The sequence below is a fragment of the Pelobates fuscus genome, chromosome 7 (genome assembly GCF_036172605.1).
Source record: "Pelobates fuscus isolate aPelFus1 chromosome 7, aPelFus1.pri, whole genome shotgun sequence".
Lineage (NCBI taxonomy): Eukaryota > Metazoa > Chordata > Amphibia > Anura > Pelobatidae > Pelobates > Pelobates fuscus.
In genome coordinates, this window is record NC_086323.1 from 88,128,480 (window position 1) to 88,155,452 (window position 26,973).

Sequence of the window (26,973 nt, forward strand, 5' to 3'; positions counted from 1 at the left end):
AAAAAACTATAAAGTGCTACCTAAAAGTGTGAGACAAACATAGGAAAAATAAAGTAAAGGAAACGCTCGACGCGCGTTTCAGCGTGTATGCACGCCGTCGTCAGGAGCTAGTCAAACACTGTGTGCTCCCAGGCTTCTTAAATATCTGACATATCATGACCAGATGGCTTGCAGCTGATCGAGGCAAATTGAAGGTGTCATTCTGTCCCGCCTCCTATACCGCATCATAGCCGAGTAGTGCCTATGCATTGGTGGAAATGTGGGTCAATCATAAGGTGATCCCACAGCGGATCCGCCTATCCTCATTGCTGCACACACTCGGCGGCGGTCATAGGTTCAACAGCATGTCCGTCAAATGTGGGCGGACAAGGGGGAGGGGATGCAGTAACTAACAATCCAATCGCCATGAATCCTTCACTGCTGGGCTGTCCAGCTAAGTGGGAGTGTGAAGCTCCGTCAAAAAGGCGGGGCTTCATGTCAATCACTCAAATCCGGTAAAAGAGGATTATTCACTAAACTAGCACATCGCACATACACCAATTATGGTGCTTAGCGAGGGCTGATAGATAAATAAACAAACCACTATGAGTGCCCACGATGGAAGATCAGATTACGACATCTAACCCAAGCTTAAAGGTGAAATGAATGCTGCAAGACCAACTTTAAAGCTCCACTATCTTAGAAGGTTATGCTAATGCATAACATGGGTTAATACCTCAAAACCATATGCTGCAAAGAGCTACAAAGAAAGACAGAGAGAGGGGCCATTAGTTAAACTGCGTTAAATGACAGTCCCTCAATTAAAGGGATAGTACTATTAAGTCAGATAAAGAGCTAGTGATTACACACAATGTTGTTCCAAAGAACAAATGACAAAAAACAAAAAAACTTTATTATTTACATATATACACCATTGCGCAGTCAGCAATTTAAGGATTTAAAAATAGTTCTAAGAGGGTGACTAGCCTATTAACCGTGGATGTTATAGTACCCTTTAAACTATAAAAATGGAGTGAATGAGAACCCCTCATTGAGTCCTTTAGGGGAGAGTGTTTTTAATTTGTAAATCCAATAGGACTCCCTTTGTCTCAATTTGCGGTCCCAGTCACCTTTACGTTGGGGCTGGGGTATAAGTTCTATGCCCATAAAACGTAATCTGCTGGATGAATTAGCATGATATATCTTCAAATGTCTGGAGATAGGGGTTTCCAGTCTCCTTCTGACAGAGTTCACATGTTCCCTGATGCGGAATTTAAAGGGGCGGAAGGTCTTCCCCACATATTTAATTCCACATGAACACGTCAGAAGGTAGATGACCCCCTCCGTACGACAGTTGAAGAAAGATTGTACATGATGGACATCGTGATTGGAACTATCTGAAAACATCTTAGTGTCTTTGGGTATAAATTGGCAGGCACTACAGTGTCCGCAACCATACGTGCCTTTAGGAAGATATGGTTTGGCTAAATTGCCAATTGGTCCAAAATGGCTAGGTACCAATAAATCCCTAAGGTTTTTCCCCCTCCGAGCTGTAACTGACGGAAAGGGGGAGATCACTGATTTTAGTTGTTCGTCTGCCGTCAGGATTGGCCAATATCTGCCAAGGATCGACAGCATGGTATGCCAACCTGCATCAAAGGTTCCGATGCAACGGATTTGGTGACTAATAATTGGATTGTTGTCTTTAAGAAGGTCACTTCTTTCGGACTTTAAAGCCCTTGAGTAAGCCCTTTTTAATACCCTGTTGGGGTACCCTTTATCTTTGAATGATTTTCTTAAGTTGGCTGCTTTGATTTTAAAATCATCCACCGTAGAACAGTTCCTGCGTAAACGCAGGTACTGTCCAGTCGGTATGCCAGCCTTTGAAGGGTAGGGATGCTGACTCTGCCAGTTCAAAAAACTGTTTGTGGCAGTCTTTTTTCGGAACAGGGTAGTGGATATGTATTCATCCTGCAGGGACAATGTAATGTCCAAAAAATTTAAATGTTTACCCCCAATTTCACTAGTAAAATGTAGGTTTAAGTCATTATCGTTGAGCAGTTGTACGAACTTGTTAAAGTCTTCTGTAGACCCCAGCCACACTACCAGCACGTCGTCAATGTAGCGTTTCCAACAATATACCAGAGTCATATATTGGGTCAGACGAGCATCTATTGACAGACTATGCTCCCAGGTGCCCAGGTATAAATTGGCATAAGATGGAGCACAAGATGTGCCCATTGCTGTGCCAACGATTTGGTGGTAGATGGTCCCATTAAACAAAAATATGTTTTTGGTAAGTACAAAATTCAAAATAGCGCATACAAAATCGATATATTCTTGAGCAAATTTGGACTGTTGTTGTAAAATAAGTCTTAAGTTCTTAATACCCAAGTTATGTGGGATGGAGCTGTAGAGAGCCTCCACGTCCAGACTGCATAGTATTGCATCTTTGGGTACTACGAGACTCTCCACAGTTTGGAGCATCTGTTTAGTGTCCCTTACGTACGAAGGAAGTGCTAAAACAAAAGGACTCATTACTTTATCAAGATAGATACTCATATTTTGAGTTAAGTTTCCTGTACCAGAGACTATTGGTCGTCCCGTAGGGTTTGTCATGGATTTATGGATTTTTGGCAAACTATAAAAAGTTGATATCGTAGGGTGCCTAGTAAACATAAAATCAAGCTCATCTTTAGTGATAAGTTTATTGTCAAATGCCAGGGACAAAAGGCCCTTCACCTCAAGGATATATTCCCCCGTGGGGTCCGTCTGTAAAGTGCGATAAGTTTTAGTATCGCTCAATAGTCGGTTAACCATAGTTATATAATAAGGGCGGTCCATTATTACAATGTTACCGCCCTTATCCGAGGGTTTAATGATAATATGCGGATTATCACGAAGGGATTTAAGGGCATTCATTTCGGCGTATGTTAGATTACCGTTTGTTTTAAAGTCCAAATCGTTAGGGTTAATACATTCAATGTCCCTGCATACCATTTCCAGAAAAACCTCTATACTTTTATAATCCTTAAAATGGGGAGTAAAAGTGCTCCTGGGTTTCAAACCAGTCTGAGGTACGTCATGCTGTCCCCCTTCCTCATTGCATTGCAACAAATCGACCAGGGTGTCTAGGCATTCCAAGTCTTTCACCGTTAGCCCTAAATTCTGTGCCTTATACTCTTTCCTAGTGGTGTGATATTTAAATAAGGCTAATTTACGGGCAAACAAATTCAAATCTTTAGTCCAAATAAATTTGTTGAACGAAGGGGTAGGTACAAACGTGAGGCCTTTCTGTAAGACAAAAAGTTCTATTGCTGTTAAAGGGATAGAGGACAAATTGACTACTTTAAGATCATCGGAAGCTAGTTTCGATACTTCCGTTGGCCCCTGCCCCTTTGAGATTGTCTGATGTTTGGACCTTTGAATTCCTCGGCCTGTCTTAGGCCTAAAAAATCCACACCTTTGCGTAATATACTTTTTGGGAACTGGGTTTGTGATGTCTGGCTAGAGGAAGTGGACGGGTCTGACTCATTATCAGTTGATTCATATTCTGAGGTACTAAATCTGTCAGAATCCGTTCTTATTCTTTTATTGAAATGACGGTATATTCTACCGGTATCGAAATCATTAGTATCTCTTAAAAATTTCTGATGTTTCTTGGTCTTAATTTGATATGAGAACTTATCAAGATTATTTTTTAATTTGACTTCCAGGCCTTGGAACAGAGGATCCGTATTAAAATTCTGGATTGCCTCTATCTCAGTGTCTAGTTCCTTTTGTATTTTATCAAGTTGTAAGTTCTCATATTTACAAATGATAGTCATAAATGTAGTCGAGCATTTAGACGCTGCCTCCTCCCATTCTTTGTTAAAACCATCGATCTCTATATTCCTAGAGGGTGGCACAAGAACTCTTAGGCCCCTCGGAATAATATTTTTAGAAATATATGTGTTTAGTGTCGAAATTTCCCAGCTGGTCTTAATTTGTTTCTTAAAGGTCCTAGTTAATTTGTTGAAACTAGTATGAATATTAGGAGCAAAGGGGGATGACAGGGAAGTGCTATTAGAAAAGACCACGTCTGCATCAGTGCACCATTGATGTGCATCAGGTTTGTTGGACAGAAAGCCTGCCATATAAAGAGATTGTAAATAGTGCTACTGGTAATGATAATACAATTATAGAGTAATAATGGGTACGAAAGGAATGTAGGCTAAATGGTGAAATAACACCTAAATAAAATATACGAGGAAACGGATAATGAATAGGGTAGATCCAATAATTCACATAACTAAGTGCAAACCATTGAAAAAAACCCCATGCATTGCCTACCTCAAAGCTGCAAAGTAGGGGGTAACCCAGAGAAAATACACAGAAAAGGAGACCCTTGAAACAAGGGGATCCTGAGAAGCAACTTTGGACACGGAAAAGGCACTTGAATGCCCGGTAACAGGAAAGAGAGAGAGAGTAATAGGAGAGTGAGCAGGTGAGAGATAATGAATCATAACCTGTACCCCCAACTTGCTTGATATATCATACTAGTACAAAATAATAGTAAAACTAGATAAATAGCCCCGCACGAGGGCTATAGAGGAGTAACAAACAAGAGAACCCCCAAAAATATCTCTCCAATAGCTGCCTAGTATAATATGTGGATACAACCACCTTTACTAAGGCAAACACACTAAATACCTGCTACCGTTGGCAAACCAAAAAGGCACCTAATAAAAAACTATAAAGTGCTACCTAAAAGTGTGAGACAAACATAGGAAAAATAAAGTAAAGGAAACGCTCGACGCGCGTTTCAGCGTGTATGCACGCCGTCGTCAGGAGCTAGTCAAACACTGTGTGCTCCCAGGCTTCTTAAATATCTGACATATCATGACCAGATGGCTTGCAGCTGATCGAGGCAAATTGAAGGTGTCATTCTGTCCCGCCTCCTATACCGCATCATAGCCGAGTAGTGCCTATGCATTGGTGGAAATGTGGGTCAATCATAAGGTGATCCCACAGCGGATCCGCCTATCCTCATTGCTGCACACACTCGGCGGCGGTCATAGGTTCAACAGCATGTCCGTCAAATGTGGGCGGACAAGGGGGAGGGGATGCAGTAACTAACAATCCAATCGCCATGAATCCTTCACTGCTGGGCTGTCCAGCTAAGTGGGAGTGTGAAGCTCCGTCAAAAAGGCGGGGCTTCATGTCAATCACTCAAATCCGGTAAAAGAGGATTATTCACTAAACTAGCACATCGCACATACACCAATTATGGTGCTTAGCGAGGGCTGATAGATAAATAAACAAACCACTTATGAGTGCCCACGATGGAAGATCAGATTACGACATCTAACCCAAGCTTAAAGGTGAAATGAATGCTGCAAGACCAACTTTAAAGCTCCACTATCTTAGAAGGTTATGCTAATGCATAACATGGGTTAATACCTCAAAACCATATGCTGCAAAGAGCTACAAAGAAAGACAGAGAGAGGGGCCATTAGTTAAACTGCGTTAAATGACAGTCCCTCAATTAAAGGGATAGTACTATTAAGTCAGATAAAGAGCTAGTGATTACACACAATGTTGTTCCAAAGAACAAATGACAAAAAACAAAAAAACTTTATTATTTACATATATACACCATTGCGCAGTCAGCAATTTAAGGATTTAAAAATAGTTCTAAGAGGGTGACTAGCCTATTAACCGTGGATGTTATAGTACCCTTTAAACTATAAAAATGGAGTGAATGAGAACCCCTCATTGAGTCCTTTAGGGGAGAGTGTTTTTAATTTGTAAATCCAATAGGACTCCCTTTGTCTCAATTTGCGGTCCCAGTCACCTTTACGTTGGGGCTGGGGTATAAGTTCTATGCCCATAAAACGTAATCTGCTGGATGAATTAGCATGATATATCTTCAAATGTCTGGAGATAGGGGTTTCCAGTCTCCTTCTGACAGAGTTCACATGTTCCCTGATGCGGAATTTAAAGGGGTGGAAGGTCTTCCCCACATATTTAATTCCACATGAACACGTCAGAAGGTAGATGACCCCCTCCGTACGACAGTTGAAGAAAGATTGTACATGATGGACATCGTGATTGGAACTGTCTGAAAACATCTTAGTGTCTTTGGGTATAAATTGGCAGGCACTACAGTGTCCGCAACCATACGTGCCTTTAGGAAGATATGGTTTGGCTAAATTGCCAATTGGTCCAAAATGGCTAGGTACCAATAAATCCCTAAGGTTTTTCCCCCTCCGAGCTGTAACTGACGGAAAGGGGGAGATCACTGATTTTAGTTGTTCGTCTGCCGTCAGGATTGGCCAATATCTGCCAAGGATCGACAGCATGGTATGCCAACCTGCATCAAAGGTTCCGATGCAACGGATTTGGTGACTAATAATTGGATTGTTGTCTTTAAGAAGGTCACTTCTTTCGGACTTTAAAGCCCTTGAGTAAGCCCTTTTTAATACCCTGTTGGGGTACCCTTTATCTTTGAATGATTTTCTTAAGTTGGCTGCTTTGATTTTAAAATCATCCACCGTAGAACAGTTCCTGCGTAAACGCAGGTACTGTCCAGTCGGTATGCCAGCCTTTGAAGGGTAGGGATGATGACTCTGCCAGTTCAAAAAACTGTTTGTGGCAGTCTTTTTACGGAACAGGGTAGTGGATATGTATTCATCCTGCAGGGACAATGTAATGTCCAAAAAATTTAAATGTTTACCCCCAATTTCACTAGTAAAATGTAGATTTAAGTCATTATCGTTGAGCAGTTGTACGATTAAAATTAAAAAATAATCTTGATAAGTTCTCATATCAAATTAAGACCAAGAAACATCAGAAATTTTTAAGAGATACTAATGATTTCGATACCGGTAGAATATACCGTCATTTCAATAAAAGAATAAGAACGGATTCTGACAGATTTAGTACCTCAGAATATGAATCAACTGATAATGAGTCAGACCCGTCCACTTCCTCTAGCCAGACATCACAAACCCAGTTCCCAAAAAGTATATTACGCAAAGGTGTGGATTTTTTAGGCCTAAGACAGGCCGAGGAATTCAAAGGTCCAAACACCAGACAATCTCAAAGGGGCAGGGGCCAACGGAAGTATCGAAACTAGCTTCCGATGATCTTAAAGTAGTCAATTTGTCCTCTATCCCTTTAACAGCAATAGAACTTTTTGTCTTACAGAAAGGCCTCACGTTTGTACCTACCCCTTCGTTCAACAAATTTATTTGGACTAAAGATTTGAATTTGTTTGCCCGTAAATTAGCCTTATTTAAATATCACACCACTAGGAAAGAGTATAAGGCACAGAATTTAGGGCTAACGGTGAAAGACTTGGAATGCCTAGACACCCTGGTCGATTTGTTGCAATGCAATGAGGAAGGGGGACAGCATGACGTACCTCAGACTGGTTTGAAACCCAGGAGCACTTTTACTCCCCATTTTAAGGATTATAAAAGTATAGAGGTTTTTCTGGAAATGGTATGCAGGGACATTGAATGTATTAACCCTAACGATTTGGACTTTAAAACAAACGGTAATCTAACATACGCCGAAATGAATGCCCTTAAATCCCTTCGTGATAATCCGCATATTATCATTAAACCCTCGGATAAGGGCGGTAACATTGTAATAATGGACCGCCCTTATTATATAACTATGGTTAACCGACTATTGAGCGATACTAAAACTTATCGCACTTTACAGACGGACCCCACGGGGGAATATATCCTTGAGGTGAAGGGCCTTTTGTCCCTGGCATTTGACAATAAACTTATCACTAAAGATGAGCTTGATTTTATGTTTACTAGGCACCCTACGATATCAACTTTTTATAGTTTGCCAAAAATCCATAAATCCATGACAAACCCTACGGGACGACCAATAGTCTCTGGTACAGGAAACTTAACTCAAAATATGAGTATCTATCTTGATAAAGTAATGAGTCCTTTTGTTTTAGCACTTCCTTCGTACGTAAGGGACACTAAACAGATGCTCCAAACTGTGGAGAGTCTCGTAGTACCCAAAGATGCAATACTATGCAGTCTGGACGTGGAGGCTCTCTACAGCTCCATCCCACATAACTTGGGTATTAAGAACTTAAGACTTATTTTACAACAACAGTCCAAATTTGCTCAAGAATATATCGATTTTGTATGCGCTATTTTGAATTTTGTACTTACCAAAAACATATTTTTGTTTAATGGGACCATCTACCACCAAATCGTTGGCACAGCAATGGGCACATCTTGTATAATTTATACCTGGGCACCTGGGAGCATAGTCTGTCAATAGATGCTCGTCTGACCCAATATATGACTCTGGTATATTGTTGGAAACGCTACATTGACGACGTGCTGGTAGTGTGGCTGGGGTCTACAGAAGACTTTAACAAGTTCGTACAACTGCTCAACGATAATGACTTAAATCTACATTTTACTAGTGAAATTGGGGGTAAACATTTAAATTTTTTGGACATTACATTGTCCCTGCAGGATGAATACATATCCACTACCCTGTTCCGTAAAAAGACTGCCACAAACAGTTTTTTGAACTGGCAGAGTCATCATCCCTACCCTTCAAAGGCTGGCATACCGACTGGACAGTTCCTGCGTTTACGCAGGAACTGTTCTACGGTGGATGATTTTAAAATCAAAGCAGCCAACTTAAGAAAATCATTCAAAGATAAAGGGTACCCCAACAGGGTATTAAAAAGGGCTTACTCAAGGGCTTTAAAGTCCGAAAGAAGTGACCTTCTTAAAGACAACAATCCAATTATTAGTCACCAAATCCGTTGCATCGGAACCTTTGATGCAGGTTGGCATACCATGCTGTCGATCCTTGGCAGATATTGGCCAATCCTGACGGCAGACGAACAACTAAAATCAGTGATCTCCCCCTTTCCGTCAGTTACAGCTCGGAGGGGGAAAAACCTTAGGGATTTATTGGTACCTAGCCATTTTGGACCAATTGGCAATTTAGCCAAACCATATCTTCCTAAAGGCACGTATGGTTGCGGACACTGTAGTGCCTGCCAATTTATACCCAAAGACACTAAGATGTTTTCAGATAGTTCCAATCACGATGTCCATCATGTACAATCTTTCTTCAACTGTCGTACGGAGGGGGTCATCTACCTTCTGACGTGTTCATGTGGAATTAAATATGTGGGGAAGACCTTCCGTCCCTTTAAATTCCGCATCAGGGAACATGTGAACTCTGTCAGAAGGAGACTGGAAACCCCTATCTCCAGACATTTGAAGATATATCATGCTAATTCATCCAGCAGATTACGTTTTATGGGCATAGAACTTATACCCCAGCCCCAACGTAAAGGTGACTGGGACCGCAAATTGAGACAAAGGGAGTCCTATTGGATTTACAAATTAAAAACACTCTCCCCTAAAGGACTCAATGAGGGGTTCTCATTCACTCCATTTTTATAGTTTAAAGGGTACTATAACATCCACGGTTAATAGGCTAGTCACCCTCTTAGAACTATTTTTAAATCCTTAAATTGCTGACTGCGCAATGGTGTATATATGTAAATAATAAAGTTTTTTTGTTTTTTGTCATTTGTTCTTTGGAACAACATTGTGTGTAATCACTAGCTCTTTATCTGACTTAATAGTACTATCCCTTTAATTGAGGGACTGTCATTTAACGCAGTTTAACTAATGGCCCCTCTCTCTGTCTTTCTTTGTAGCTCTTTGCAGCATATGGTTTTGAGGTATTAACCCATGTTATGCATTAGCATAACCTTCTAAGATAGTGGAGCTTTAAAGTTGGTCTTGCAGCATTCATTTCACCTTTAAGCTTGGGTTAGATGTCGTAATCTGATCTTCCATCGTGGGCACTCATAAGTGGTTTGTTTATTTATCTATCAGCCCTCGCTAAGCACCATAATTGGTGTATGTGCGATGTGCTAGTTTAGTGAATAATCCTCTTTTACCGGATTTGAGTGATTGACATGAAGCCCCGCCTTTTTGACGGAGCTTCACACTCCCACTTAGCTGGACAGCCCAGCAGTGAAGGATTCATGGCGATTGGATTGTTAGTTACTGCATCCCCTCCCCCTTGTCCGCCCACATTTGACGGACATGCTGTTGAACCTATGACCGCCGCCGAGTGTGTGCAGCAATGAGGATAGGCGGATCCGCTGTGGGATCACCTTATGATTGACCCACATTTCCACCAATGCATAGGCACTACTCGGCTATGATGCGGTATAGGAGGCGGGCAGAATGACACCTTCAATTTGCCTCGATCAGCTGCAAGCCATCTGGTCATGATATGTCAGATATTTAAGAAGCCTGGGAGCACACAGTGTTTGACTAGCTCCTGACGACGGCGTGCATACACGCTGAAACGCGCGTCGAGCGTTTCCTTTACTTTATTTTTCCTATGTTTGTCTCACACTTTTAGGTAGCACTTTATAGTTTTTTATTAGGTGCCTTTTTGGTTTGCCAACGGTAGCAGGTATTTAGTGTGTTTGCCTTAGTAAAGGTGGTTGTATCCACATATTATACTAGGCAGCTATTGGAGAGATATTTTTGGGGGTTCTCTTGTTTGTTACTCCTCTATAGCCCTCGTGCGGGGCTATTTATCTAGTTTTACTATTATTTTGTACTAGTATGATATATCAAGCAAGTTGGGGGTACAGGTTATGATTCATTATCTCTCACCTGCTCACTCTCCTATTACTCTCTCTCTCTTTCCTGTTACCGGGCATTCAAGTGCCTTTTCCGTGTCCAAAGTTGCTTCTCAGGATCCCCTTGTTTCAAGGGTCTCCTTTTCTGTGTATTTTCTCTGGGTTACCCCCTACTTTGCAGCTTTGAGGTAGGCAATGCATGGGGTTTTTTTCAATGGTTTGCACTTAGTTATGTGAATTATTGGATCTACCCTATTCATTATCCGTTTCCTCGTATATTTTATTTAGGTGTTATTTCACCATTTAGCCTACATTCCTTTCGTACCCATTATTACTCTATAATTGTATTATCATTACCAGTAGCACTATTTACAATCTCTTTATATGGCAGGCTTTCTGTCCAACAAACCTGATGCACATCAATGGTGCACTGATGCAGACGTGGTCTTTTCTAATAGCACTTCCCTGTCATCCCCCTTTGCTCCTAATATTCATACTAGTTTCAACAAATTAACTAGGACCTTTAAGAAACAAATTAAGACCAGCTGGGAAATTTCGACACTAAACACATATATTTCTAAAAATATTATTCCGAGGGGCCTAAGAGTTCTTGTGCCACCCTCTAGGAATATAGAGATCGATGGTTTTAACAAAGAATGGGAGGAGGCAGCGTCTAAATGCTCGACTACATTTATGACTATCATTTGTAAATATGAGAACTTACAACTTGATAAAATACAAAAGGAACTAGACACTGAGATAGAGGCAATCCAGAATTTTAATACGGATCCTCTGTTCCAAGGCCTGGAAGTCAAATTAAAAAATAATCTTGATAAGTTCTCATATCAAATTAAGACCAAGAAACATCAGAAATTTTTAAGAGATACTAATGATTTCGATACCGGTAGAATATACCGTCATTTCAATAAAAGAATAAGAACGGATTCTGACAGATTTAGTACCTCAGAATATGAATCAACTGATAATGAGTCAGACCCGTCCACTTCCTCTAGCCAGACATCACAAACCCAGTTCCCAAAAAGTATATTACGCAAAGGTGTGGATTTTTTAGGCCTAAGACAGGCCGAGGAATTCAAAGGTCCAAACACCAGACAATCTCAAAGGGGCAGGGGCCAACGGAAGTATCGAAACTAGCTTCCGATGATCTTAAAGTAGTCAATTTGTCCTCTATCCCTTTAACAGCAATAGAACTTTTTGTCTTACAGAAAGGCCTCACGTTTGTACCTACCCCTTCGTTCAACAAATTTATTTGGACTAAAGATTTGAATTTGTTTGCCCGTAAATTAGCCTTATTTAAATATCACACCACTAGGAAAGAGTATAAGGCACAGAATTTAGGGCTAACGGTGAAAGACTTGGAATGCCTAGACACCCTGGTCGATTTGTTGCAATGCAATGAGGAAGGGGGACAGCATGACGTACCTCAGACTGGTTTGAAACCCAGGAGCACTTTTACTCCCCATTTTAAGGATTATAAAAGTATAGAGGTTTTTCTGGAAATGGTATGCAGGGACATTGAATGTATTAACCCTAACGATTTGGACTTTAAAACAAACGGTAATCTAACATACGCCGAAATGAATGCCCTTAAATCCCTTCGTGATAATCCGCATATTATCATTAAACCCTCGGATAAGGGCGGTAACATTGTAATAATGGACCGCCCTTATTATATAACTATGGTTAACCGACTATTGAGCGATACTAAAACTTATCGCACTTTACAGACGGACCCCACGGGGGAATATTTCCTTGAGGTGAAGGGCCTTTTGTCCCTGGCATTTGACAATAAACTTATCACTAAAGATGAGCTTGATTTTATGTTTACTAGGCACCCTACGATATCAACTTTTTATAGTTTGCCAAAAATCCATAAATCCATGACAAACCCTACGGGACGACCAATAGTCTCTGGTACAGGAAACTTAACTCAAAATATGAGTATCTATCTTGATAAAGTAATGAGTCCTTTTGTTTTAGCACTTCCTTCGTACGTAAGGGACACTAAACAGATGCTCCAAACTGTGGAGAGTCTCGTAGTACCCAAAGATGCAATACTATGCAGTCTGGACGTGGAGGCTCTCTACAGCTCCATCCCACATAACTTGGGTATTAAGAACGTAAGACTTATTTTACAACAACAGTCCAAATTTGCTCAAGAATATATCGATTTTGTATGCGCTATTTTGAATTTTGTACTTACCAAAAACATATTTTTGTTTAATGGGACCATCTACCACCAAATCGTTGGCACAGCAATGGGCACATCTTGTGCTCCATCTTATGCCAATTTATACCTGGGCACCTGGGAGCATAGCCTGTCAATAGATGCTCGTCTGACCCAATATATGACTCTGGTATATTGTTGGAAACGCTACATTGACGACGTGCTGGTAGTGTGGCTGGGGTCTACAGAAGACTTTAACAAGTTCGTACAACTGCTCAACGATAATGACTTAAATCTACATTTTACTAGTGAAATTGGGGGTAAACATTTAAATTTTTTGGACATTACATTGTCCCTGCAGGATGAATACATATCCACTACCGTGTTCCGTAAAAAGACTGCCACAAACAGTTTTTTGAACTGGCAGAGTCATCATCCCTACCCTTCAAAGGCTGGCATACCGACTGGACAGTACCTGCGTTTACGCAGGAACTGTTCTACGGTGGATGATTTTAAAATCAAAGCAGCCAACTTAAGAAAATCATTCAAAGATAAAGGGTACCCCAACAGGGTATTAAAAAGGGCTTACTCAAGGGCTTTAAAGTCCGAAAGAAGTGACCTTCTTAAAGACAACAATCCAATTATTAGTCACCAAATCCGTTGCATCGGAACCTTTGATGCAGGTTGGCATACCATGCTGTCGATCCTTGGCAGATATTGGCCAATCCTGACGGCAGACGAACAACTAAAATCAGTGATCTCCCCCTTTCCGTCAGTTACAGCTCGGAGGGGGAAAAACCTTAGGGATTTATTGGTACCTAGCCATTTTGGACCAATTGGCAATTTAGCCAAACCATATCTTCCTAAAGGCACGTATGGTTGCGGACACTGTAGTGCCTGCCAATTTATACCCAAAGACACTAAGATGTTTTCAGATAGTTCCAATCACGATGTCCATCATGTACAATCTTTCTTCAACTGTCGTACGGAGGGGGTCATCTACCTTCTGACGTGTTCATGTGGAATTAAATATGTGGGGAAGACCTTCCGCCCCTTTAAATTCCGCATCAGGGAACATGTGAACTCTGTCAGAAGGAGACTGGAAACCCCTATCTCCAGACATTTGAAGATATATCATGCTAATTCATCCAGCAGATTACGTTTTATGGGCATAGAACTTATACCCCAGCCCCAACGTAAAGGTGACTGGGACCGCAAATTGAGACAAAGGGAGTCCTATTGGATTTACAAATTAAAAACACTCTCCCCTAAAGGACTCAATGAGGGGTTCTCATTCACTCCATTTTTATAGTTTAAAGGGTACTATAACATCCACGGTTAATAGGCTAGTCACCCTCTTAGAACTATTTTTAAATCCTTAAATTGCTGACTGCGCAATGGTGTATATATGTAAATAATAAAGTTTTTTTGTTTTTTGTCATTTGTTCTTTGGAACAACATTGTGTGTAATCACTAGCTCTTTATCTGACTTAATAGTACTATCCCTTTAATTGAGGGACTGTCATTTAACGCAGTTTAACTAATGGCCCCTCTCTCTGTCTTTCTTTGTAGCTCTTTGCAGCATATGGTTTTGAGGTATTAACCCATGTTATGCATTAGCATAACCTTCTAAGATAGTGGAGCTTTAAAGTTGGTCTTGCAGCATTCATTTCACCTTTAAGCTTGGGTTAGATGTCGTAATCTGATCTTCCATCGTGGGCACTCATAAGTGGTTTGTTTATTTATCTATCAGCCCTCGCTAAGCACCATAATTGGTGTATGTGCGATGTGCTAGTTTAGTGAATAATCCTCTTTTACCGGATTTGAGTGATTGACATGAAGCCCCGCCTTTTTGACGGAGCTTCACACTCCCACTTAGCTGGACAGCCCAGCAGTGAAGGATTCATGGCGATTGGATTGTTAGTTACTGCATCCCCTCCCCCTTGTCCGCCCACATTTGACGGACATGCTGTTGAACCTATGACCGCCGCCGAGTGTGTGCAGCAATGAGGATAGGCGGATCCGCTGTGGGATCACCTTATGATTGACCCACATTTCCACCAATGCATAGGCACTACTCGGCTATGATGCGGTATAGGAGGCGGGACAGAATGACACCTTCAATTTGCCTCGATCAGCTGCAAGCCATCTGGTCATGATATGTCAGATATTTAAGAAGCCTGGGAGCACACAGTGTTTGACTAGCTCCTGACGACGGCGTGCATACACGCTGAAACGCGCGTCGAGCGTTTCCTTTACTTTATTTTTCCTATGTTTGTCTCACACTTTTAGGTAGCACTTTATAGTTTTTTATTAGGTGCCTTTTTGGTTTGCCAACGGTAGCAGGTATTTAGTGTGTTTGCCTTAGTAAAGGTGGTTGTATCCACATATTATACTAGGCAGCTATTGGAGAGATATTTTTGGGGGTTCTCTTGTTTGTTACTCCTCTATAGCCCTCGTGCGGGGCTATTTATCTAGTTTTACTATTATTTTGTACTAGTATGATATATCAAGCAAGTTGGGGGTACAGGTTATGATTCATTATCTCTCACCTGCTCACTCTCCTATTACTCTCTCTCTCTTTCCTGTTACCGGGCATTCAAGTGCCTTTTCCGTGTCCAAAGTTGCTTCTCAGGATCCCCTTGTTTCAAGGGTCTCCTTTTCTGTGTATTTTCTCTGGGTTACCCCCTACTTTGCAGCTTTGAGGTAGGCAATGCATGGGGTTTTTTTCAATGGTTTGCACTTAGTTATGTGAATTATTGGATCTACCCTATTCATTATCCGTTTCCTCGTATATATATATATATATATATATATATATATATATATATAAAACGAAAGAAAGATAGCACTCCCAGGGCTTGTAAATACAGTAAAACTTAACTTTTAATTAATCAGCAAAAGGTCGACGTTTCAGTCTGTTAACCACGTTTTTTGCATTTTGCTGGACAAGCACCGGGCATTCATATTTGGATTGTGGAGTGCAGGATTATTTCTTCTCGTTATATATATATATATATATATATATATATATATATACAGGGAGTGCAGAATTATTAGGCAAGTTGTATTTTTGAGGATTAATTTTATTATTGAACAACAACCATGTTCTCAATGAACCCAAAAAACTCATTAATATCAAAGCTGAATATTTTTGGAAGTAGTTTTTAGTTTGTTTTTAGTTATAGCTATTTTAGGGGGATATCTGTGTGTGCAGGTGACTATTACTGTGCATAATTATTAGGCAACTTAACAAAAAACAAATATATACCCATTTCAATTATTTATTTTTACCAGTGAAACCAATATAACATCTCAACATTCACAAATATACATTTCTTACATTCAAAAACATAACAAAAACAAATCAGTGACCAATATAGCCACCTTTCTTTGCAAGGACACTCAAAAGCCTGCCATCCATGGATTCTGTCAGTGTTTTGATCTGTTCACCATCAACATTGCATGCAGCAGCAACCACAGCCTCCCAGACACTGTTCAGAGAGGTGTACTGTTTTCCCTCCTTGTAAATCTCACATTTGATGATGGACCACGGGTTCTCAATGGGGTTCAGATCAGGTGAACAAGGAGGCCATGTCATTAGATTTTCTTCTTTTATACCCTTTCTTGACAGCCACGCTGTGGAGTACTTGGACGCGTGTGATGGAGCATTGTCCTGCATGAAAATCATGTTTTTCTTGAAGGATGCAGACTTCTTCCTGTACCACTGCTTGAAGAAGGTGTCTTCCAGAAACTGGGAGTTGAGCTTGACTCCATCCTCAACCCGAAAAGGCCCCACAAGCTCATCTTTAATGATACCAGCCCAAACCAGTACTCCACCTCCACCTTGCTGGCGTCTGAGTCGGACTGGAGCTCTCTGCCCTTTACCAATCCATCCATCTGGCCCATCAAGACTCACTCTCATTTCATCAGTCCATAAAACCTTAGAAAAATCAGTCTTGAGATATTTCTTGGCCCAGTCTTGACGTTTCAGCTTGTGTGTCTTGTTCAGTGGTGGTCGTCTTTCAGCCTTTCTTACCTTGGCCATGTCTCTGAGTATTGCACACCTTGTGCTTTCGGGCACTCCAGTGATGTTGCAGCTCTGAAATATGGCCAAACTGGTGGCAAGTGGCATCTTGGCAGCTGCACGCTTGACTTTTCTCAGTTCATGGGCAGTTATTTTGCGCCTTGGTTTCTCCACACGCTTCTTGCGACCCTGTTGACTATTTTGAATGAAACGCTTGATTGTTCGATGATCACGCTTCAGAAGCTTTGCAATTTTAAGAGTGCTGCATCCCTCTGCAAGATATCTCACTATTTTTGACTTTCTGAGCCTGTCAAGTCCTTCTTTTGACCCATTTTGCCAAAGGAAAGGAAGTTGCCTAATAATTATGCACACCTGATATAGGGTGTTGATGTCATTAGACCACACCCCTTCTCATTACAGAGATGCACATCACCTAATATGCTTAATTGGTAGTAGGCTTTCGAGCCTATACAGCTTGGAGTAAGACAACATGCATAAAGATGATGATGTGGTCAAAATACTCATTTGCCTAATAATTCTGCACACAGTGTATATATATTACTCAATCATCTGGGGTGGCAAGACATAGCCTTGCTATATTACATGCGACAATATATGGTGCAATGACTTATGGGGCTGGCATAGATTTTTTTTTTCCAGGGCTGCTTTGTATCCCCAGTCCGGGGATACAGTCCGGGGATAGTATGCAACTGCATACTTTTAACGTTTAGATAGTCCTGAAGAGCAATATTTGCATAAACTTTCTTTTATGTTTAAGCACTAGCTATGCAACCCATGTTTCAAATTAATATCTTAATGAAAATAACTTGGTAGTGATCAGGTTAAAGGGAATCACTTTTTTTTATTAACGTGCGTGGCATGATATTTTAGTTGCTATGGTAAGTGTTAAAATATTTAATTTTACAGAAATGTATGTGTATTTAAAATGTTATGTAAAACAACCTACCAGGGGCATGGAGTATGGAAAGGTTTTATTTTATTTAAGGACTCTACTGTTGCCTGAAGTCAGCAGGAAATAATATATTAAGATTCAGAGACATATATTGTTTGGGGATAGGGATTATTGTTTTTAATACAGTGGGAATGTACTTATAATGTTATAGGATTTTAAAAGGAGATATACTTTTCCTTATGTTAAATAAAACCTACGTATTTAGACCTGGGTTTCCATTTCCAAACCCCCAAAAATTACCTTCGATAAACACTGGAAATAAAGGAAGATTCCCTTGGTCTTAACAGACCCTGATAGAACTCCTTGCTTACCCCCAAGCCAATTGTGATAGGTTCTGGACTTTGCCAGCTGCCCAGCACTAACCACAGTGTAATTAGCTGGGAATGCATGCATGATTTCAGTATTACAAGGCACTCTCCCTATAATACTGAAAATAGCCAGTAGATGGTGGTCACAGATCACTGTCTAGTGTTTTAACTAGGAAAAACATATCAGCTTTTATCAGTACTGAAATTACCAAAGGGTATCCTTAGGGGAAGCATATGGGTTAGTTGTAGGGTTAGGTAAAGGTGTAGCGGTACTTACCCTCTCCAGGGGCCGGCCGCGGTCCTCTCTTCTCGCCGCGCGCGGCTCGTGCAGGAGCAGTGGCTCATCCGACGACGAGATCAGGAAGGCGGGCAGTGACCGCGAGATGCGGTCACATGTCCCGCCTGACACTAAGTGCGCGCCACGTGTCTCGGGCGTGCTCTTAAAGGGACAGTGGGAGCCGAAATTTAAAACAGTCTCCCATTGGCCCCTGTCATGCCACATTACCCATACACTCACCTTTTGGGGGCGTGGATATGACAGGGACCAATCAAAGTGAACTCTAGGGTATTTATACTCACCTGTTTCCTTAGTACCTTGCCCTATCGTGGTTTCTGTTCAGTTCCCTTTAGTGCTTGTATCGTTCAGTTGCTTTTTTGGTGCTTGACCTTGGCTTTGTTCCTGACTCCGCTTTCTCTTTATCCTTGCTTGTATCTCCACCGGTTTGCTCTCCTGTGTACCAGTCCTTGGCTTGTTCTACTTTACACTGTCTCTCAGTTCCCTTGACCTCGGCTTGTTTTGGACTCTGTCTTTTCTTGTACTCGTCTAAGTCTGGCCATTCTAAGGTCCGGTAAGACGTTCTTGTTTTCTTGCCTCTAGACTATCTGGACTATTCCTGCGTGTTGGGGTATATTACCGTGACAAAAGGTTAATGCTGTTTTAGGGTTAGGGATAATGCAGAGTTGAGGTTAGGGGTAAGGTTAGGGTAGCTAACTAGTTACCATTAGTGTAAACATAGGGTTTGGGGTAGGGTTGGTATTGGTTGGGTAGGGTTGGTATATCTTGTGATATCAACAAAAAAATTAATTAAGATCCTAAACATATCAGGTGTTTAACAATTAGGAATGATATGTGAATCTATTTTGAGCTTTTTTTATGTAGATGCACTGAATTTTAAAAAATTATTTTAAGCAAAAATGTAAAAAATAATTGCATTTGTTTGCCATTATCTTATTATACCATTCATTTTAACATTTTCTTCACACAATGTTTTTCTAGGTAAAGCTTTAGTATATTAAAGAAAGCCCTTTCCGTCCTTTAAAACATAAATAAAATACATAACATGTATGTGGGTACTTAAAGGAACACTATAGGATCAGGAACACAAACATGTATTCCTGACCCTATAGTGTTAAACCCAACATGTAGGTGGCTTGCCCCCTTAAAAGGAATGAAAACTCACCTTGTTTTCAGCACCGCGCGGCATCCACCTCCTTGATGACATCATCAGAATTGCCAATTTTAAGCCAATCAAATGCTTTCCTCCAGGGAAAGAATTGGATTGGCCTTAAATCGGCAAGGAGTAGGGAATGGGGTGGGACCAAATGCTGTTTTGCCCAATCAGCACTTCTTCATAGAAATGCATTCCTCTATGAGGAAAATTCAGCGTCCCCATGCAGAGCGTGGAGATGCTGAACGGCAGTGCTGATTATTGTGCAGCACTGCCCCAGGAAGCATCTCCAGGAGTGGCCACTTGGAGGTGTCCCTAGGGGCAATGTAAACACTGCCTTTTCTCTGAAAAGGCGGTGTTTGCATGAAAATGACAAATGATTATAGGCAATGATTATATTCACCAGAACAACTACATTACGCTGTAGTTGTTCTGGTGACTATAGTGTCCTTTTAAATAGAAACCCTTGAATTATGGTCAAACAAGCACGCAGCACAAATTCTAAGTTCTGTTTTGTTCAGAACTTCAGTTATCACCTCTGTCCTTAAAGACTTTCTCTACCTAATAAAATCACTTTTTTTTTTACATCTTCAAGAGTATTGAATAGAAATGATAATACATTATATTCATCATAATACACATTTATAGGTCAAAGTATCTACATGTGATGTCATTATAAAATGCACTTTCTTACACATTCAGATGAACAAAAGAGATAATGACTCTTCGAATGGTACAGAAATAGTTCTGGTAACCGATGGTGAAGATCCTTTTATTAACTGCTTTGATGAAATAAATGCAAGTGGAGTCACAATTCATACCATTGCCCTGGGATCAGAGGCAGAGGAAACACTTGAAAAAATAGCAGATATGACTGGTGAGTTTTCTAAAAAAAAATGCAGTATGGAACTAAGATTTTTTTTTCTTTTGTCTCTCTTCTCTTTATGGCCTACTCCTTCCTAACGTCTACATCTTGTACCTTACCTTATTTATGTCCTACTCTCATTCCTTCTCTACATTATTCAATCTCTCTCTCTATCTTTTTCTCTAAACTCCTTGCCCACTCTTAACAACTATTTTACATTAAGCTATATATGATCCATCCGACCAAGCTTTTGACTTCTCTCTTAACATGGCTACGTTAAATGTAGTCTTTTTTAACGCATGGCTATCCTTCTCCTTTCAATAACTGTGATATTACACCTGTTTTCTTTGCTATTTTGCATATTTAGTTTCTTAAGGGCTTGAACAAATAGTTTGTGGAATACTTTCCCTTTCTTTTCCACACTAAAGTGTACAGTGAGATGTATTATATATACATATATATATATATATATATATATATATATATATATATATATATATATATATATATAAAGAGAGAGAGAGAGAGAGAGAGAGAGGGCTGCATTCACCTGAACATGCATAAATGGGGTGCTGTTGGGGCCATTTAGTACAATACACATGATTCAGTGCACTCACTCATCCACTCCAGCAACTATAAAGCTCACATATTTTATTAGTTCAATTTTTTTTTTAAATAAATCACCTAATCTAGGCAAAAATAATGGGCGTTTAGTTACCGTATATGATCATACATTGCATAAGCCTGCCACAACTTCAATGTACTCCATCTTTGGCAGGTCCTTCAATACAAACCGCTTTTATGAGATTAACCCACTTACATGGGGGAAACATTCCATCTGGGGCAGTATAAGGTTAAATATAGCCCAGGAATGAGGCATCCTTCCCTGTCACAGTGCTTGGGACATGGTCTTGGTATACTGCTGCACTGGTGTCATGCTCACACTGTTTGCATTTGTTATACTCAGTGCTGGATTAAGAGCCCATTAGGCCTGGTGCTGACAATTATGATAGGCCTAATTATTGACGGAAAACACTAAAACAGGTCTACCTTAAAAGCGTCATGTATCTGGTGGAGGTGGTGCTGGAGGGAAATTCACAGGATATTGCTGTATGAAAACACATACTCTATGCTAATCTCCTGCTTTCATCTTTCAAGTAAATCCATACCCTCTAACAGCAATGTCCGATGAAGCAGGATTTCAGTGGGCAGGGTAAAAGGGTAGGCAACTGATGTGAATCACTTAACCAGAACTGGACAAACATGCACAAAAGGGGACGTGTCTGCACAAAGAATTAGATGTTCAGCCTGGCGTGAATGCTCATCAGACTGTCTGCCAATCATGCAGGATGACCAACCAAGGGCATACTGTGCAGACAGCACCCTGAGCTTGGCATAAATGCATCTAATGATGCGCTAGCTCTACGCTTTCTATTGACTGTCCCCTACAATTCACTTGTACACTCTTTTCCTTATCTTCTTACTAGCAGGCAGAAGCTCCTCTGGAACAAAGAAAAGGTGTATGTAGTGAGTGTAGAAGAAAGGGAACATGCCACACCAAGAGCATTTACACAGTGCGCAAAGTCATCCTTACTTTAACTAATTTCATTGTCAGCCAGTCCGAACCAGTTTTGTTCACCTACATCCCTCTTAAGTAAACAAATTAAATAAATAATAATAAATTATATATATATATATATATATATATATATATATATTTATTTATTTTTTTACATCAATGGGCCTATTCCTTAGGCATGGGCCTGGAGCTGCATGTTAATCTGGCCTGGTTAAACTGTTTCCTACATATTCAGTCTGGAACCTATTTTATTCAATAAACTACCGTATATACTCGAGTATAAGCCGAGTTTTTCAGCACATTTTTTGTGCTGAAAAACCCCAACTCGGCTTATACTCGAGTCAGAGTCTGTATTATGGCAATTTGCATTGCCATAATACAGACTGGGGGGCTGTGGGGGCTGTCAGAGCGGTACTTACCTGTCCTGCAGCTCCTGTCAGCTCTCTTCTCCTCCGCGCCGTCCGTTCAGCACCTCGGTCAGCTCCCACTGCAAATCTCGCAAGAGCCACGGCTCTCGCGAGACTTACACTGTGAGCTGACAGGGGAGCTGACCGGACAGCGTGGAGGAGAAGGGAGCTGACAGGAGCTGCAGGACAGGTAAGTAAGAGCTCTGCCAGCACCCCTCTCCCCCCCACTGAACTACCAATGTCACTGGACCACCAGGGAAGGAGCCCCCCTCCCTGCCATGTATCAAGCAGGGAGGGGGAACGAAAAATACATAAATAATAATAAAATAACAATAAAAAAAATAATAATATTAAAAACAAAAATTTAAAATAATAATTAATAAAATTAATAATACAACAATAATCAAAATGCCCACCCCCACCAACACATACACAAACACACACTGCATCACACACACACACACTGCATTCATATACACACACTGCATTCATACACACACACACTGCATTCATACACACACACTGCATTCATACACACACACTGCACTCACACACACACTGAACTCACACACACACTGCACTCACACACACACTGCACTCATACACACACACACTGCATTCATACACACACTGCACTCATACACACTGCATTCATACACACACACTGCATTCATACACACACACTGCATTCATATACACACACTGCATTTATACACACACACTGCACTCACACACACTGCACTCACACACACTGCACTCACACACACTGCATTCATACACGCACTGCATTCATACACACTGCATTCATACACACACACACACTGCATTCATACACACACACACACACTGCATTCATACACACACACACACTGCATTCATACACACACACTGCATTCACACACACACACTGCATTCACACACACACTGCATTCACACACACACACTGCATTCACACACACACTGCATTCATACACACACACTGCACTCATACACACACTGCACTCATACACACACACTGCATTCATACACACTGCACTCACACACACACTGCATTCATACACACTGCACTCATACACACACTGCATTCATACACACTGCACTCATACACACACACACTGCATTCATACACACAACATGCACACTGCACTCATACACACTGCACTCATACACACACACACACTGCATTCATACACACTGCACTCATACACACACACACTGCATTCATACACACAACATGCACACACACACTGCATTCATACATACAACATGCACACACACACACACACTGCATTCATACACACAACATGCACACACACTGCACTCACACACACTGCACTCATACACACAGACACTGCACTCATTATATACACACACTGTAAATAAATATTCAATTAATGTAATTTTTTTTAGGATCTAATTTTATTTAGAAATGTACCAGTAGCTGCTGCATTTCCCACCCTAGTCTTATACTCGAGTCAATAAGTTTTCCCAGTTTTTTGGGGTAAAATTAGGGGCCTCGGCTTATATTCGGGTTGGCTTATACTCGAATATATACGGTTTATGGAGTACAAAAATATTAAAGCTATTATTAAAAATATTCAATGAAGTCTATAATGTTATACCTGAAGTACTTTACATAAATTTAATTTTAATGCATCTTAAAATGCATCTTCTGCCCACTTTTATTTTTAAGGCATATACTTTATTCATGATTTAATTTCTGGGTCAGGACTACACTGTTTCACTCCTCAATTTCAACTAGAATACTTCTCCATGCATCTTAATTTTTTTTTTCTCAAAAGGAGGAAAGATATACTGAAGCCAATAGAAAATATAATGAAATTTTTGTCAAACCTCCAGGAGGAACAGATGAGAAAGAAGCAATTACCCTTTCATATACAATATTCTGTAGACACTATAAGAGCCTGAACATTTTTAATATACATTATAAAAAAAAAAAGATCTACAGACATAAAAGCCAAACATACATAGAACAGTACTGCATACACCGCTGGTTTATTGTGTTTTATATTGCACTCACAAGAATGTAGAGGGTAGATGGTGTAGCTCCAAATATCCAAAAGGATCTTATTGTCGGCAATTTCCACATTTTACCTTTCGAAATTCTTCATGTGGAAAAATATAAAAATAAAAACAGAACATTGTGTGCTCCTTTAAAAATATTACAAATTTGTTAAATTAATGCACTTACAGGATATAAAATCAGTAAAGCATATCACCATTACTGGTATAACATGTCAATCCCATAGTTACTCCACACCATATATAATCTTCAGGGATGGAATAAGATAATATAATAACAAAAGGTGAAACCCTATGCATTTTGTTCCTTTTGCACATACTTCAACAGGGAAAAATCACTAAAAAAACTTGTACAATTAATAAAATAATAAATACAATAAATGCCCTCCTGACCAGAATCCTTTTAAAGTGCTTTTTTCACTCTGATCCAAACATCTGTTCACCATGGTCTCATTCACTGCTCAAATTGCATTCCAAGCCTCAGTTTCATGATGGCCAGTCAATCAGAAAAGGTGTCCTTAACTTCATTTTCAACCACACAGGAGCTAACATATCTCTCATTATGGATTGTGTTCTATCATATTCTCATATACCAATATAGAGATAAAGATGCATAGTAAATTCTTATAAAGTAATACGATGCCTGATAAACAGGATCTTTTATAGTGTGTCCACAGAATCTTAGGTAGGGGATAACCCTTGAATATTTAATAAATGTAGAGACTGGGGGTGGACCCGAGCCCAAAAGAGCTCAGGGGCACCAAGAAAGATTCTATGAGTCTACTCTTTGTTGTCTGAAAATAAAAAACACCTTTATTATAGGGTACAAATTCCCCAAAAGAAGTAAAGGAAACTTATTGTAGCGGAGAGCCGATCTTGCACAGCTATTCTCCACTAGAGATTCCAGTGAGGTTCAGGAACAAGGTGATGTTAAGTCCATAGGCAAGGTTTCCAGCAGGTAAAGTAATACAGCAGTATCCCCATCGCAATCCCAATAACTGGACGACACACAGTTTCAGGAGTAGACTGACAAGCTTTATTCCACAGTTCCTTATAAAGCCCTCTCCCATGCAAGGGAGGAGGTTCTATCACTTAAGACATTATCCAATCTCTAAGTAGTAACCTCCCACAGATCTCCTCCCCTCCTCTAGCATCATAATCCCCTTATTGTGTACACAGTTTCCCCCGAGTTTTGGATGTACCCTAAATACTTGGGGTACATCCACAAATCCAACATCCCCAGATAGCTCTATTCTGGGGGACCAACATACTTAAAAATTAGCCCATTCGGATGAATGGTTCGTGAGATATGGGGTTCCAAAGATTTGACCGACCGCATGGGTAAAGTATCCGAAAACAGTTCCATGCATTTTGGCCCTGCGGTCGGTCACAAACAAGGGAATGAAAACAGGCGAATTGCCTGTGTTATAGAGCCTGGAGAGGGTTTGAATGAATTCCCTTGTTTATGGGGCTCTTTCTACCGAACGGCGGGTCATTCGGTAGTTTCCATACGAATTTCTGGAAGTATGGAGGTCTCAGCGGTGTTTGCCTAGTCAAGTGTCCGATTTTAGTTCCAGACGCTCGACGGCAAAACACCGCTGTTCGGTAGTTTAAGATGGCCGCCGCCACGTGTTTGTTTCCCGAATGGCGGCCACCCAGAGGACAAAGACCACACTGCACTGATTGCCAATTACCTGTTTGCAACATTGTTGCAAACGGTAATTGGAGGCACACTCATTCCTGGGTGGTCTGGTTGTTCGGTAGTTTCATTCCCTTGTTTTATTTGAATGATTCTACCGAACAACTAGAGGAATACAATTCTTTACATACATTTAACTGTCATTATACCCGGATACCATGCTTTCTATACATGTACATACACATTAAACCAGCCATATGACCAAATACACTTATTCTCATACATGTCGTGGGACAGCCCGGTACCAATCCGCTACACTGCTCCCCCTTGCCCACAAGCCGGCATACACAGTCTGATCCAACACGGATCGGCTTGGGGATGTCCGGGGGCTCACGGATCATTTCTCTAAGTCAGTTTGTCTTGACAACCCGTCAGCATTTCCATTCTGCTTACCCGGCCGGTACTGGATATTAAAGTCAAAAGGCTGTAGCGCCAAACTCCAGCGCAGCAGCCTGGCGTTGTCTCCAGCCACCCGGTTCAGCCAGACTAACGGGTTGTGATCCGTGAGCAAGGAAAAGGGCTGTCCATATAAATAGGGTTGTAGCTTCTTTAGGGCCCACACCACAGCCAGGCATTCCTTTTCGATGGCGGCGTAGCTTACTTCTCGAGGTAACAGTTTGCGACTGATGTAAGCCACTGGATGTTCCCCGCCATCGGCCCCGACTTGACTCAGTACTGCCCCCAATCCAAACATAGAAGCGTCTGTGTGAACAAGAAAACGTTTAGTTGGATTGGGAGCTGCCAAGACAGGGGCATTTATCAGTGCATTTTTCAATTGTTGGAATGCCTGCTCACACTCC

The 26,973-nt window shown here is 40.8% G+C and overlaps 1 protein-coding gene across 1 annotated transcript in view; it reads left to right on the plus strand.

The window, feature by feature from the left end:
* The window catches only part of LOC134568709 (calcium-activated chloride channel regulator 1-like), a 103,470-nt gene that overhangs the window by 44,820 nt on the left and 31,677 nt on the right, over positions 1 to 26,973 (plus strand). The window contains exon 8 of the mRNA XM_063427361.1: positions 20,283 to 20,457. Coding sequence (XP_063283431.1) covers positions 20,283 to 20,457 — 175 coding nt within the window. The remainder of the gene's footprint in view (positions 1 to 20,282; positions 20,458 to 26,973) is intronic.